At 40.3% G+C, this 16,878-nt stretch overlaps 1 protein-coding gene across 1 annotated transcript in view; it reads right to left on the bottom strand.

Annotated features, from left to right (window-relative positions):
* Positions 1 to 16,878, bottom strand: part of abhd18 (abhydrolase domain containing 18) — an 80,280-nt gene that overhangs the window by 20,795 nt on the left and 42,607 nt on the right. Inside the window, exons 8-10 of the mRNA XM_080193828.1 lie at positions 11,898 to 12,036; positions 10,034 to 10,123; positions 211 to 312 (exon numbers count right to left, since the gene is read on the bottom strand). Coding sequence (XP_080049954.1) covers positions 211 to 312; positions 10,034 to 10,123; positions 11,898 to 12,036 — 331 coding nt within the window. The remainder of the gene's footprint in view (positions 1 to 210; positions 313 to 10,033; positions 10,124 to 11,897; positions 12,037 to 16,878) is intronic.

The raw sequence follows: 16,878 nt of genomic DNA, 5'->3' as shown, positions 1-16,878 counted from the left end.
AATTGCTGCTGCCTTTAGTTTCAATGAAACATCAGAAAATCAGATTTCAAGGGGGCTGTATTGTTCTAGGATCTTAGTCCTGAGATGACATGCCACCATGGAAAATCTTTTAAAGCAGTTTATGTAATTTGAAATAACATCATGATATAATGGAAACAAACAGATTTAGTGCGTTGATATGCAGCACTTATCAAACTGAAACAAACTTACTCCACAGTACTCTAGCAATGTGATAATTTCTTCTTCATAAACAGCTTCTGCAGCATACTGCTTTTCCAGCTCTCTCCAATTCACGGCTTTGCTTAAAACACCCTGTGAATAGTATTAGTATTAGTATTAAAATAAAACAATATTCTGTGTACATACGCATAATATTTTGGAAGGCTGAAGCTACATTTTTGTATTTCAACAAAACAAATCAATTTTCCATTGTTCTCAGACCAAACAGATTTGTCCTACTTTGCATGATTTGCAAAATTCAACATTAAACCATCAAACATTAAGCACTTTTGGATTGAGAAATGTAAGTAATTCATGACAAATAATACACTTACACAAAATGATCTTGAAAGAAATAAAACCACTAACTTAAATGGAAAGGTTACCAATTTGTCTTTCTTGCAGATCTCCTTTCCAAAGAAGTGAAAGAAATTAAATCAGTAGAAGCCTCTCTGTTAATCAAGTGTCAGTTCTTTGCCAGAGTAACCCCGTTGTCTTGTTCTCATCCACACGCCCTATACCTTTCTTTGCTTCAAATATTTATCCAGGTTTTTCCACAAGGACTGCCTTAATCAATCCCTGCAGCAAAGCATTCCATGTTCAAATGCTGCACATCATGACATATCTCTTAATCCTTTCTGCCACAAATTATTTTAATGATGACCCATTACTGACTCTCCAACTAGGAAAAATCATTCTTCCCTACTGATTCTATCAAAATGCTTCATAATTTTTAAAAAATCCAATAATTCTTAGGGCAGGCTTTCCTCCTCCTCCACAGTATGTTTTATGGCATGGGAGGTGGCGTGGTTCTCGAAGGGTGGAATCTTATAGTCCCAGCCGTAGTCAACGGGGCTTCCCATTGAATGAACCTCTCGCTGCCACAAAACCCACAACAGGCATGTGCCATCGACAGGACTAATATCTATAGATGTATATCTATACATCTATAGATACAAATTTATAGATTTTATAGGCTTTGGGCTGGATTCTGAATTGTTCATGCCAAATTCTCCGTCCTTGCTGGCAGCAGTGGCAGGGTGTGAACAGAGAATTGTGGCCCCTGTATCATCTGTCTACAATTGTATTTTCACAGAAGTTATTATGTGTACTCTCGGACATCTGCTCTTTCACTCCCGCTGGCATCTTTTGAATTAATGTTTTGATTGTTCATTTTCCTCCCAAAATGCAATAATACATACTGCTCTACCTTAAACATCATCTGACACGTTTGCCTGTTCCAATAATATATTAAGTCCTCAAGAGGTCTTTCAGAGTCCTCTGATGTTTGCCAAAACTCTCATATCCGTATTATCAGCAAATTTCATTATGCTTCTGAGGCTCAAATCCAAATCAGCTTTATATACTGAAAACTGAATTGAATTCCATAGTGTTGTGAAGGTCTAGTTCATGGTTCATTTGCTCTAGAAAATAATTTTTCATTGTAGGAATTAAAATTTGATTGTAGAAAATAGATAAGTGCAATTAAAGCAAACATGGAGCCCTTTATATTTAGTTGATGCAATGTTGCCCTGAGGGGCTCACAGCTAGAAAAGGAAGAAAAATAATTCAGTCAAGTCAGAATAGAAGAGATACGGCTAAACCCACCAGAAGTCATGACAGCAGTATGTAGTCAGGAGGGAGTTGCCCTAGGAATTCTCATCATCATCCTTGGATCCCATGAAATCTGCTAGTACTCAAGATGATGTGCTTCATGGGTGCCAGCAAGAAGCACTGTTGCAGGACAAAGCAGCCTGCTTGACTGGCACCTCACCCATACCTTCAACATCCACTTCACCACCACCGAAGCCAAGTGGCAGGAGTGTGTGTATCATCTAAAACATGCACTGCAGCAACTCACTACAGCTCCTTTGACAGCACCTTCAAAACTTCTGATCTCTGCCACCCAGAAGGACAAGGGCAACAAGTACATAGGAACTGTGTACCTGCAGGTTTCCCTCCAAACCACACACCATCTGAATTTGAACTACATCACTATTCCTTCAATGTTGCTGGGCAAAATCCTAGAACTCCCTCCCCAACAGCACTGTGGGTGTACCTACACGACATGGACTGCAATGGTTCAAGAAGGTAGCCCACCTTCTCAAGGGCAATTTGGGATGAGCATTAAAATGCTGGTCTAGCCAGCGATGCCCACATCCCAAGAATGAATAAAACAAATGATCAAAGAAGAAATTGTAAAAGAGGAATCATTAAACAAAAGGTCAGTTTGAAGACATCCCAGAGCGGGGTAGGTAGAGATCGATAGTTGGGACTTAAGGTTTGGTTTCAATTTATCTGGGCGTTTGCTGGAAAAGTTAGTTGCAGTTTGCATCGGATACAAATTATATCTCAGTGAGAGAAGATAGCCAAAAGATAGCCAGGCAGCATGGTGGCACTGTAGTCAGCACTGCTGCCTCACAGTGCCAGGGATCCAGGTTCAATTCCGGCTTCAGGTGACTGTCTGAAGAGTTTGCACATTTTTCCCTTGTCTGTGTGGGTTTCCTACCACAGTTCAAAGATGAGCCAGTTAGGTTGATTGGCCATGTTAAATCACCCCGAGTGTTCCAAGACATGTAGTTTAGGGGGATTAGTGGGGTAAATACGTGTGGATAGAGGCTGAGTGGGATTGTTGTCGGTGCCTTCTGTAGGGATTCTAAATGACAGTTAGATAGAACTGCACCGTAAGCAAAGTAAAACTCTAACTTCATCACTGTCTTTGGAATGTGGATGAGGCTTAATTTCAGTTTGAATGTTGAGAGAGAACAGAAGATGGAAGATTACCCAATTTGCAGTGAGGGGGAAAATCGACAGTTGTTCTCACAGTGTCTTACTGCAAAAGAATCAGCTGAATTATTTTAGAAGTATTGACAAGTAACCAGAACAAGTCTGGGGCATCCACATTCGAGGGATGGTAAATGAAAATTTTACCTCAGAGAATAGCTGAAACTGAGGAAAACTGACTTGAGGACTGTGCCATACTTATGAGTAGTCCTTACAGAAGGAAGTAACTGTAATATTGATTGGGATAAGTAAGAAGTAAACCTGATTACACGACAGAAGCTATGTGAATTAATAATTGCTTTAATTACTCTAAGTAATTAAGATTTTTTGTTAAAAAGTGAATCTTGTGCGTTGTTCCATATTCAAAATTTCACACAATGTGGGTGAAATATTATCCTAATTCTGAGATGCATTATTTAAGTTTTGCAGTGAGGATTGCAGATTATCAATTCCATTCGCCAGCATAATTTCTGTAAGATCAAGCCTGCAGCATTGTTCTCTTGCAATTACACACTTGATTGTCCTAAAGGCCACGCCTCCTTAAAAAGAGATTTTTGCCTTTTGTTACACAAACACCTCCATAGACTCCATTCTTGGTCTCTTCCTGGTCAGTTATTGAATATCCCTTCATGGCATCTCTCCACTCCATCAGTCAAACATAACATGGGCAGCATGGTGGCATAGCAGTTAGCACTACTGTCTCAGTACCAGTGTTCAATTCCAGGCTTGTGTGACTGAGTGGGGTCTGCACGTTCTCCCAGTGTCTATGTGTGTTTCTTGTTGGTGCTCTAGTTTCCTTCCACAATCCAAAATGTGTATGTTAGGTGGGTTGGCCATGGTAAAATGTGTGGGGTTATGGGGAATAGGGCAGAGGGCCTAAATGGGATGCTCTTTTAGAGGGCCGCTGCAGACTTGATGGGCAGAAGGCTTCTTTCTGCACTGTGTGGATTCTGGTCAACAGTTCAATTTTCCAGTCATTAAAATCTTCTATTTTGAACACTATTCTGAAGCCATTCCACCTTGCCCAAGAATTCTTGATATTGCCTTTAAGTTTCATTCATTAGCACTCAAAATTCCTCCTTTTCCTATTAGATGAAACTGTTTGCCACCAGAAAGTGTTCTGAAACTCAAGTGATTATATAACAAAATGCTTTGTAAATGAAGTTCTTCAACAAATGAGTTCAACACTGATCTTTTACAATTCAAAAGCACATTTTATATAGGAGCCATATTTAAGGGGGATCCAACTGTGACTCAACATTAGTCTTATAATATTAAGTACATTAAGACAGTCCGTGTATGTCTACTACTTGTTTTATATTCACTTCATTAATCAATTTGTGACAAAAGTATCATATTTTTCAATACTTCCCCCTACATCAGTGTAGTATACTGTGAAACAAGCTTGAGTGTATTTATAAGTGTGACTAATTTAATTAGACTGAAGACAGTTATACTGCTAGGTTAAAACATCAAAAAAGAGTTAGGTGTGAAAGAAAATATTTTGAAGTGGAGATGAGCAGAACTAAGATGGACAGTGAATGCAGCAGACATTTGTATTAGGAGGATAAGGATAACGTGAAATTTTTGACTATTGTATTTCAAAAGAAAAATGTACAATTGGCAAAAATTGTAAATGAACAAAGCAAAGTATTATGTTTGGTTTTACCAAAAATAGTCATAAAAACATGAAAGATCTGTGCATTCTGGGAAAGGAACTTCAAAAGGCATGTAAAAACAATAGATTCAAAGATTAAAAAGGAAAAAGGCTACATAGGTAGGTGGTCAGGAGATCCTGAAGAAAGCTGCCTGCAGCCACTCAGAAGTTAAGTGTTGTGGCTGCAACGTTTTGATCCTGAAAAAAAAAGCTTGCATCAAGTGAGATGCTGATGAACTACTTCCCTTGTAGCAAAAGTGGATGTTTGTGGTAATCATACTGGATTTTTTTTTTAAATCGAGAAAATCTACAAGGACCGTTGCTGAAAGGAGCATTTCGTTCTGATTTTAACCAAGAAAAACTCTGTTGGGAAATGTTGATATAACCACTGTTAACTGTGCAAATGTAATGTTGTGTGTTTAAATTTTCTACTTTTTAAATAAATGTTTAAATTTAATATTTAAAATCTCCAGAAATGGTTTGAAATTTTTGCTTCTCACTTCACAAGTCCATTCACATTTTGGAATGGAGGGTGAAAGGGGCATAGGAGCGAGATCTAAGGTATTGGATTGCATTCCAGGATGATCATGGACAGTGAGCATTTGCAGCAGCACAGCAGTGCATGATGTGGTCCAGCTGATCTGGCAATGAATGTTTCATCCAATTGTGTGAATATATGTTCAAGTCTGCACAAATGGAGGCGGGACTGGAGGAAGAACCAGGGTGTGAGACAGCAAGTATTTTACTGGGGACAAGGGAATCAAAAGTGGAGGTTAAGTGGATTGACATCTGCAAATATAACAGAGGTTCAAAGGCTAGACAGTTGGAAATCTGAAACTGCTGTAACTCAGGAGAGATCTTTTTCCATAGGTTGACTTTGAAGTAGTAGGGTTGGAAGGGGGAAAATGGCATGTTCAGTGATGAGAAATATCTGAAAGGGTCAGAGGTGGCCTAATCTGTGATTCAGTTGATGGGAAAAGAAAGGCCTTGCAAAGGACAAGGAGAATGGGTAGGAGAGTTTATGTGGTGGAAAAGATTAGAGGAGGACAGGGAGCAAGAAATTCAAAATAGGGAGTAAAACCAAGATGAAGGTTAAAATGATGAGAAAGAAGTCATCCAAGTGCAGAAGCAGAGGAAGCAAGTAGTAAATTTCAATGAGAAGCTTGGAAAGGCGGTAGAGAATGAGGATTGGCAAGAGAGATGGAACAAAGTGAAGTTCTCAGAGAAGAAGAAGAATGTGCCAGAGGGATAAGATGAAGTGGGTAATCCAAGTCCCTTTGAGGCATACTGGATAGGAGTGTCAGTGTCATGATGTGCAGGCCTGAGGACATTACTTTTTTTTTTAAAAACGTGCATTGCTGTTTTAAAAAGGGATGCCACAAGTTTCTAAAGGGTGGATTACAATGAACGTGACTATGCCACATCCTTGTGAAATGTCACATCTGCCTTTGTCAAGAATGACTTAAAAATACAAGGACAATAATTGTCACTCCGAGACTACACAGTAACAAAGGAAAATTCACCAAATTGATTATGCACAAGGGACGTGCTAAGGACTCCTGTCTGTCTCTGTGGTTTTTGATGTGGAGATGCTGGCATTGGACTGGGGTAAACACAGTAAGAAGTCTGACAACACCAGGTTTAAGTCCAACCAATTTATTTGATAGTAAACTCACAAGCTTTCGGGGTTTGCCTCTTCATCAGGTGAATGGAGAGTTCTGGCCTCAGACAGAGCATATAACTGCACAAACGGTTTACAGATTACTGATTAAAATGTGAGTCTTTACAATTAACCTGCTATTCAAGTCTTAAAGATGCCGACAACGTGAGTGGAAAAAGCATTATGCGTAGGTTAAAGAGATGTGTATTGTCTCCAGACAGTACAGTAAGTGAGGTTTTGCAAACCCAGGCAAGTCATGGGGGTTACAGATAGTGTGACATGAACCCATGATCCCGGTCAAGACTGTCCTCATGTGTGCGAACTTGGGTATCAGTCTCTGCTCAGCAACTCTGCGCTGTCGTGTGTCGTGAGTCATGAGTCGTGAAGGCCACCTTGGAGAACGCTTACCCAAAGGTCAGAGGCCGAATGCCCGTGACCACTGAAGTGTTCGCCAACAGGAAGGGAACAGTCTTGCCTGGTGATTGTCGAGCAATGTTCATTCATCCATTGTCATAGCGTCTGCATGGTCTCCCCAGGGTACTATGCTTCGGGACATCCTTTCCTGCAGTGGATTAGGTAGACAACGTTGACCGAGTTGCAAGAGTATGTGCCGTGTACCTGGTGGATGGTGTTCTTGCATGTGATGATGTCATCCACATTGATGATCCGGCATGTCTTGCAGAGGTTGCTGTGGCAGGGTTGTGTGGTGTCGTGGTCACTGTCCTCCTGAAGGCCGGGTAGTTTGCTGCGAACAATGGTCTGTTTGAGGTTGTGCAGTTGTTTGAAGGCAAGAAGTGAGGGTGTGGGGATGGCCCTGGCGAGACGTTCGTCTTCATCAACGATACGGTGAAGACTCCGGAGAAGATGTCGTAGCTTCTCCGCTCCGGGGAAGTACTGGACAACGAACGGTACTCTGTCCACAGTGTGACCTTCAAGCGATGCTATACACTAGATACATCGATGACGTTTTCTTCCTTTGGACTCATGGTGAACAATCACTGAAACAACTATATGATGACATCAACAAGTTCCACCGCACCATCAGACTCACCACGGACTATTCTCTGGAATCCGTTGCATTCTTGGACACACGCACCTCCATCAAGACGGTCATCTCAGCACCTCACCATACCGCAAGCCCACAGACAACCTCACAATGCTCCACTTCTCCAGCTTCCACCCTAAACACGTAAAAGAAGCCATCCCCTAAGGACAAGCCCTCCGTATACACAGGATCTGCTCCAATGAGGAGGATCGTGGCAGACAACTCCAGATGCTGAAAGACGCTCTCATAAGAACAGAATATGGCGCTCGACTCATCGATCGACAGTTCCAACGCGCCACAGCGAAAAACCGCACCGACCTCCTCAGAGGACAAACACGGGACACGGTGGACAGAGTACCCTTCGTCGTCCAGTATTTCCACGGAGTGGAGAAGCTACGACATCTTCTCCGGAGTCTTCAACATATCACTGAAGACGAACATCTCGGCAGGGCCATCCCCACACCCCCACTTCTTGCCTTCAAACAACCGCACAACCTCAAACAGACCACTGTTCGCAGCAAACTACCCGGCCTTCAGGAGAACAGTGGCCACAACACCACACAACCCTGCCACAGCAGCCTCTGCAAGACATGCTGGATCATCGACACAGGTGACATCATCACATGCGAGAACACCATCCACCAGGTAGCCAGCACATACTCTTGCAACTCGGCCAACGTTATCTACCTAATCCACTGCAGGAAAGGATGTCCCGAAGCATGGTACATTGGGGAGACCATGCAGACGCTACGACAACGGATGAATGAACATCGCTCGACAATCACCAGGCAAGACTGTTCCCTTCCTGTTGGCAAACACTTCAGTGGTCACGGGCATTCGGCCTCTGACCTCTGGGTAAGCGTTCTCCAAGGCGGCCTTCACGACTCACGACAGCACAGAGTCGCTGAGCAGAGACTGATACCCAAGTTCCGCACACAAGGACGGAGTCAACAGGGATCTTGGGTTCATGTTGCACTATCTGTAACCCCCATGACTTGCCTGGGTTTGCAAAACCTCACTTACTGTGCTGTCTGGAGACAATACACATCTCTTTAACCGATGCATAATGCTTTTTCCACTCACATTGTTGGCATCTTTAAGACTTGAATAGCAGGTTAATTGTAAAGACTCGCAGTCTAATCAGTAATCTGTAAACCGTCTGTGCTGTTATATGCTCTGTCTGAGGCCAGAACTGTCCATTCACCTGACGAAGGGCAAACCCCAAAAGCTTGTGAGTTTACTATCAAATAAATTGGTTGGACTTAAACCTGGTGTCATCAGACTTCTTTCCATGGTTTTTGATCATGGGAGATGGAAACTCCTTTGTTAACATGAGTAGAGAATCAATTGTTCTCCATCATGTAACACTGACCAAAACTTTGATTTTACAAAGTATTTTATTGTAAGCCATATTACTTGCTTTTTGCAGCAGTTGAGTCTTAGAAGAACATCCCTGCTGAAATCAAGCTACAACATCTAACCTTCTGCCAAGGCCTAAAGTTACAAGGCTACAAGTTACAAAGCTACAAGGCCTAAAGTTTTAAAGCCTCCTTTAAAATCTGTTTCCAAAAGATCCCAAGTTTGACTGGAAAGGGAAACTAGTCCTCAGGCTATAAGTGTTACTAAGGCTTTCTACCCTACTTGCTCCGCATCTCTTATCCCAAAGTAAAACCACAAAATCCTGTCTTCAGACATCTGGGCTCATCTGAACTTCAGCTCGAGTAGAAAAGCCCCTCTCACTGGATTCTTACAAACACATGAACTGTTAACTATACTATTAGGTTTTAATATTCATAGAAATGAAACTCCCTTCTTTTACTGGATTTTTCTTGTGTACGTGCTGTGTATGAAGTAGCGATAAATCTATCCAGGAAAAAAAGTGTATGAGAATAAATAAATCCTGCTGGTTTAAAAATCCATGAAAGTCTGCTGCTAGTGGCTTTGTAAAAACTGACCACACACAAACATGGGGGGTTTGGGAACACTCAGCCTTACCTAAATTAAACCACACTGACTATGGACAAAAGGGTAGAATAATTAAGAGAGTTTCAGTCTGTTTCTCTCCAATGTCCATAACCATCAACATAAGAGTAAATTGGAGTACGTAAGAACGCAGCTCCGAGCGCATCAATTAGCCTTTCACTGGACGCTGTGGAGCGCAGAGGGAAGCAGGTATATCTCAGATGCATAAACTACCTTCAAATAAAGGCATTAACACTTAGGAATGATGAATAGCAGTATCAAAACAAATTGGTGCCTTTTCACCCTCTCCATGGTATTGATGTAGTAAGGTGGAAGATGCAAACAAGTCACAATTTAACGTAAAATTTATTTTGTGCAGCATACCAAGTTGTGTGACCTGTTGTAGGTTATTTTATTTTTAAATTATTTTTTAAAAATACTTAGCTCAGGGCTTAACATTTCTAATTTAAACCAGAGATCAAAAGTCATCACTACTATCAAAGATTTTGATTCTATGTTCAAACCGGACTTCAAAAAGAATCCATTGTGCAAGCACAACAAAGCAAGAAGTTTAATTGGAACAAATAAACTCAAAGCTAGCGGCATTTTTTCAGGAAGTTTAGAAAACTTTTCACCCAAATGTTTAAACATTTCTTCAGAGGCAGCAAAGCAAATCATAGAACTGAAACCAATAGTAATTACTTACCGTAGTAAAAACTCCTGAGGCTGTAGACCATGATAGACAGGGTACCAGCGGTATGGGTTTGGGCCAGTTACTTGCAGCTAATGACGCCATCTGCGAATAAAATACTTAGTTTGTCACTGCAATTAATGGAAAGCAATTTTCTCTGGAAGCCACAAGTCAAATTTTCTGCAGGTTAAAACTCTTAACTTGTTTATTTTACTCAACAGCAATTGTTTTAAAGTTCTAACATTTAATCGAATACTCTGTGATGGCCTATTCGTTTTTTGGAAACCTCATGTTTTATGGGTCATGGTTCCTTAAGAACTAGGTTTATCTGGAAGATACTTTATTGTTAAGTCAATTTGCTACCAGTAACTAATCATGTGACCAGGCTGCCCCAAGAAAAATAATATTCAAACAAAAGGGATTGTTAATTCTGGGTTTGGGGGTGGGAGCTGGCCAATTGTATGTGTGATTTTATTTTCAAACAATTTAGTTCAGAACAAGCCAGTTGCAGGAAACATTTCTTTCAAATGTGCTGGCGCACAGGGTTTAAACACTTTGATAATTGAAGGTCTCTACTAACAGTGACACTTCTGGTATAGCCAAACTGAAAGAGAGAGAGAGAGAGAGAGAGTTAATCCATTATATGAACCTTTGAATCAGTATTTAGACCAAGTAATTAGTCTTTCCAATTTCTGAAAGTTATCTGATTTGAATTTTTGGGCTTTCACAAGGAAACTTGACTTAAGAAGTGTGGATTAGAGTTTATTATCTTTACTGTAACTAACCATTTAAGCTATAATTATGTTCCTTGAATTTTACATAGCAAATTATTTTATTTAAACAGTGAATCTTGTGACTTAATTCTTTTAGCAAACACTGATTTTTCAGAGTTTGATGATAAAAATGTTACTGGTCTCTACCAACATCATAATTCTTGAACTCTTACTGATTATATAATACCCGCTAACCCTCGTGTCTCCATGTCATTCTTCCCACCTTGTACTACACACTTTTAATACAATCATAGAAACCCTACAGTACAGAAAGAGGCCATTTAGCCCATCGAGTCTGCACTGAACACAATCTCACTATCCTTCTCCTCTCTATTGCATTCCTGCTCCACACCTCAAATGCCCATTCCAGGCTATTTCTGTCCATTCGTGTCTAGTCCTCGTCTACTATTCTGCCTTTATCCCCATCTCTTCATTCATTTACAAGCAATCCCATGACTTTACCCACTCCACAAGTCCTCACCCTCAGTTTGATGAAACTTTCAAAAAGTCTAATTCCTCTACACCTGCAATTTAAAATTACAAGTTCTATAACATGTAAGGAAAAATCCAATTTTTTATAGTACATTAAAATGCTATTTCATAGTTTTACAAAATTCTGTCAATTCAATTATTTCAAAAAAAGAGTCTGTGATAATGATAAATTAATATTAAATCAGTCTTCTCCATACTCAGGAAAGAAGCAGGATACTTTGGCCTGACATAAAGCCAGGAGGCCTGTTGAAGTCTAGCCAAGACTGCAAAGAGTCCTACGTTAAAGGTCAAGAGAAAGTAACCTGAAGAAAACTGGAGCAATGAGAGAGTGGAAGAAACAGACTGAAGGGTGCTCAGATCACCAGAGTAGAATCTCCAAATCTAACAACTGAAATGTATGGGTCAAGAGTGGAAAGGCCAAGTACAAGAGGATCTGGTATAATAATTAATTAACAATTAATCTATCCTTAATTTCAGTAAAAGAAATATTAAACCTAAATTTGAGAATAACTTAGCATAGTAGATTTGCAGAATTTTCAACCTGTATTTGCTTCAGATGTAATATCTGTTCATTTTTGGACAGTTCAACAGCTTCATAAAATGGCAAAACTTACATGACCTCCCATCGATATTCCCGTCATTCCTAGAGGTCCATAACCCCCTCTCTCCAGCCAATGAAGAAGGGCTGCAGATTCTAGGACTAGGGCTCCTCCCATCACAAAAAGATCAGAGACATTTCTTAAACTTGACCTCCTGTCCCAAGAAAACAAGAAGCAACAAGTTAACAACAGCTTTAACATTTTCCCTTTCAAATCAACTTGTTATTTATATGTATCTATCTAATCAGTATAAATAACAATAGTTTAGGTTACTGCAACCCTTTATTTTAAAGGAAAACTTTCTTGGAGGTGCCAAAATATCTTGCTGCACGCTTCATGTGCCTCACCCAAGTAACCATTTTTGATGTACGGGCAAAAATGAAGCAGCTCCAGGATAACTGACCATAATGAAGGCAAATATTAAAGCATCCACTTCTTTCCCCAACCAACATCATGGACTAAAGGGTGGTGAACAATGATGGGCAGGCTGGCTGGCTCACCTTCCCCTCTCAAGATCAGATTATGTGGAGGTAACTACCACTTCTGTTGCCATGGAAACTACTACTCTATGATTGTGGATAAAATGCTGCATTGAAAATATTTCCAATTAAATCTTAGCATAAAGGCAAGTCCCTTAAGATGCAACAAAATTCAATATGCTGACTTTTATTTAACACTGCGCAGAGGGATTGAATATTAAATCTGGCAAATGAGGTGCCAATCGAGTGGACTGCTTTATTCTGGATAGTGCTGAGCTTCTTTAGTATTGTTGGACCTGTACCCAATCAGATAAGTGAAGAGAATGGCATCATATTTCTGTCTTATAATTGGTGGAAGTGTTTTGGGAAGTGAGGTGAGTTAGATACCACAGAACATCCAGTTTCTGACCTGTTCCTGCAGCCACAGTATATAATGTGACCAATCCATTTAAATTTCTGATCCCTGGCTGTTGATAGGGAATTCAACAATAGTGATGTCATTTCTCTCTTGTTGGAGGTAGTGATTACCTGGCAGTTGTGTGATGCGAATGGTATTTGCCACTGATCAGCTTAAGCTTGAATTTAGTTCAGGTCATGCTGTATCTGACCAGGGATTGCTATAATATGAGGTATTATATGAGGCACTTTGCAATCATCATAATACATTGTCAATTCTGACCTCATGACAGACAGAATGTCATTGACGAAGCAGCTGAAGATACCACCCTGACAAACTCCTGCAGTGATGTCCCAGGACTGAGGCGACTCAACAAATACAACCATCTTTCTTTGTGCTAGGCATGACTAACAAGTGGAGAGCTTCCCAGTGACTTCAAGTCACAAAGGAATGCCGAAGAAAGATGACGAATTAGTCAAATCAGGTAACGAGAAAGAAATAGGCGGAAAGAAAGATTGGATTGAGGGAGAAAAGCTGCAATAGAAAACAAGGATATTTAAAAAAGGTTTGAAGAAAAATCTACTCCATGCATGGATGAGACTGAATACCATAGCTTAATTACTACCTTTTCTGGGCCAAAGCACATAGAACATAAACAGTACAGGCCTTTCGGCCCTCAATGTTGTGCCAAGCTTTATCCGATAAGAAGTTGATCGGCATGGCATTAGCTGTTATGTAATTAAAAAGGGGCTTTCGTTTTTAAGTATTATGTCTAACTTTCCACAGCAAATTTAACAAGAATGAATCTGCAATCTAGTGGGCTCTTAAAAATAACAGGGAGGCTCAGGGCAGGTTGCCAAATCAATCAGCAAGTTCTTCGCTACTCATGATGTATCTCTTCATCTCCTGAATTTGCTGGCTGACTTTGTGTATTAATAAGAATATGTCATTAATACATCATTTTATTTTGCCAGCAATATTTGGCCTCGTGAGTGTCACACAGGTCCCTCAGAATCCTCCATTCTTTGGATAGTTCCTGCAATTTTCACTATGTATCTCCTATCTTAACTTCATTGCACATTTTAAGCTCTATCCTCCTTCTCAAAAATTAATTTGTGTTCACCCCATCCATAAGAAAATGGATTCCTCTTTTTCAAGTTTCTTAAACTACCTATTATTTTGAAAGTTCTGGTCTTTTCCATTATCCAGATTCAGCTCAGCTGGCAAGCCTCCACATATTTAGTCTCAACTAAATGTCCCGTTACCTCTATCATAACTCTCACAAAGTTCAATTCATTCATCACTCTTGTGCGAGTTGACCCACGTTGACTCCCAATCTCGGGGTGCGTCAATTGTAAAATTCTCAACCTCTTATTCAAATACCTCCATGGCCTCACCTACCCCCTCCCCTAATCTTTGCAATTTCCTCTAACCCTTTCAAAAAGAATGCATTCCACCATCTTTGAACCCTTGTGTATCCCTCATTGTTGTCACTCTTCAACTGGCAATTGCATCTACAGCTGTTTAAGTCTGGAATTCCCTCCCTAAGCTTTTCCACATCTCCGCCTCTCTCTTCCTTCAAGAGGTTTCCGAAAACCCATCTCCCTAACCAAGCTTTTGGTCACCTGCCCTGATGTCTCCTCCTTTGGCTGTCAATTTTTGTCTGACTACACTTGTGTGTAAAAGATCTTGGGCCATTTTACCTCATTGAACATGTATACAAATACCACTTGCTAGTTACTTCAGGTTTCTTTCACCAAGTCAAGCAGAGCCACGGCTCTTATATGATAACCAGATTAGAAAAGTTATTGTGCAACTCAATTTCAGACTAATACTTCAGGGCTTCCCTTGACAATTAAAGACAAACCTAGTTACTGTTGCTTGCTTTTCTTTGCCCTTACTGTACCCAATGCACCATAGCACATTGAACATAGAATACAATGTGGGAATCTGCTACTTTCTATTTTAGGGAATAAAAATTGTTTTGCAATTTATAAATTAAATTGTTTCAAAAAATTAAAGAGAACATTGCAGAATATGTATCTTTGTGCACTTTGTCAAATTTAAAAAGGCACTCTGAAAAAAACACACATTCAAATTCTTAGCTGATGCTAGGGACCTGCAGCAAGTAACTCACCTCCTGACTCCCCAAAGATTGTCCATCTAAAAGCCATGATTCTGGAGTTCGATGAGTGCCTGGATAAACGCAGCTCTAACAATATTCAAGAAGCTTGTTACCATCCAAGTCCAAGCAACCCACTTAATTGGCACTCCATTCACAAACATCCACTCCCTCCACCACTAATGCACAGGGGCACCATTTACACGGTGCACTACAGGATCTCACCAAGGCTCCTTAGACAGCACCTTCTAAACTCAACCTCTACCATCTAGAAGGACAAGGGCAGCAGATATATGGGAACACCATCATCTGGACATTCCCCTGTCCAAGCCACAACCATTCTGACCTAGGATTGTTTTTAGCTGTTCTTTCATTGTTGCTGGGACAAAATCCTGCGACTCCCTCCCTAAAATCACTGTGGATGTACTTGCACCACATGGACTGCAGCAGTTCAAGAAGGCAGCTCACCACCACCTTCTCAAAGGCAATTAGGGATGGGCAACACATGCCAGCCTAGCCAGCAATGCCCACAATGAATTAAAGAAATGTTTGAGCTGAAGTATTTTTGCACACAGCCTTTTAAGTGCATATTTGTTTGAAATTAAGGTTCACCGATGGAAAGACCTGTAGAGTGTTTATTCTTTTGATTTACAGCATGCTTACCACAATGCTACCCAATCTTGACTGAATCTGGGAAATGCTGACATATTTTTTATCGGCTGCCATTTTTAACTACCCCATTTGATTTGTTGCTCACGCTTGAATTAAGACCTAATGTCTGAATGACAACTCAATTTGCTTTCATTCACGCTACTCTGAACAACTTCCTTGAAATCACTAACTGTAAAAACACCTGTGATAATTCCAATAGGAGCCTAGGACAGAGTCTTGAGGATACTATCATTTTAAGAATCAAAGGACCTGTCTGATAGATGAGCTAATTTTGGTGATTTACCAAACCTCAGAAACACAACATTATGAATTTAGGGAGGTGGGAGCCATAGCTGATGCACTGCAAATGCGGCTTCCAGGCCAAAGTTGTTAGAAATATAGCCCCAGGATTTGGTCTTTTTCCTTGAGACAGGAAATTTACAGTTGGGAGGAAAATTGCTCAAAGAAAGAAATGCAAAGCCTCCCTCCCTCTGAGCTTTTCAAAAGTGGAAAAAATAGGCCCAATCAAATCACAAGACAAAGGCTCTACCAATCATTGTCTTATCAGAAAGCAATGGACCTCCCGGGGAATCAAAATCACCATTAGGATAGCACTCAACAATCTATGGTGAGTTGAAAAGGAGAGGATGGATCAAAGATATCTTGACTTATTACAGATGAAGTTGAAACATGCTGGGCTCCCTTAAGAAGTCAATAAAATCTACCAATTCTGACATTCTCAAGGAGATGAAAGCAGATGGGTCCCACTTGTGCTGAGATTGTCCTTGAAGACAAGGGCTTGATCTAATCAAATTAGTCAAGTGAAATTCATTAAGCTTGGGTGGAGCTTCCAAATGGTGCATTCTGCTCAGAGAGGACTTTAGTTCAGATGCACTCTTCCTAGAAATGGAAAAGGCTCTTCACAACTGAGGTAGAAATAATGATGGAGATTGCTGCGTAAATTGACATGCGACTTCAAGACCCTGATGTTGTAAGATGACCTACATTTTAGCTGAAAGTCAGAAACAGCAAACAAGATCAAAAGCAATCTGGAGATTGATTAATCAGAAGTACTTTGATACAACAGGCCACAAGCTGGGAGCATTCCATTCTCCTAAAATTGTTCAACAAAATATCAAAATATTCCAGTGCAATTCCTCAGAAGCATTCCAAGAGGATTAAAAGATTGAGGTGTGCATGTCTGAACACCAAAGAATAAAAGGTTCTGATTCAGGATTACGTTCATTATATAAACAATCTAGCATGTCTAAGAATTATCAACATTTGGACAGAAAAAGAAAACATTAATTTCCTTGAGAGGAGGGAGAGATTTAGCATGGGAAGATA

Source organism: Carcharhinus amblyrhynchos, chromosome 1, assembly GCF_965287045.1.
Source record: "Carcharhinus amblyrhynchos chromosome 1, sCarAmb.v2.hapA, whole genome shotgun sequence".
NCBI classification, from domain to species: Eukaryota; Metazoa; Chordata; class Chondrichthyes; order Carcharhiniformes; family Carcharhinidae; genus Carcharhinus; species Carcharhinus amblyrhynchos.
The sequence above is the reverse complement of the archived record's forward strand: the minus strand, read 5'-3'. Positions and strand labels throughout refer to the sequence as shown.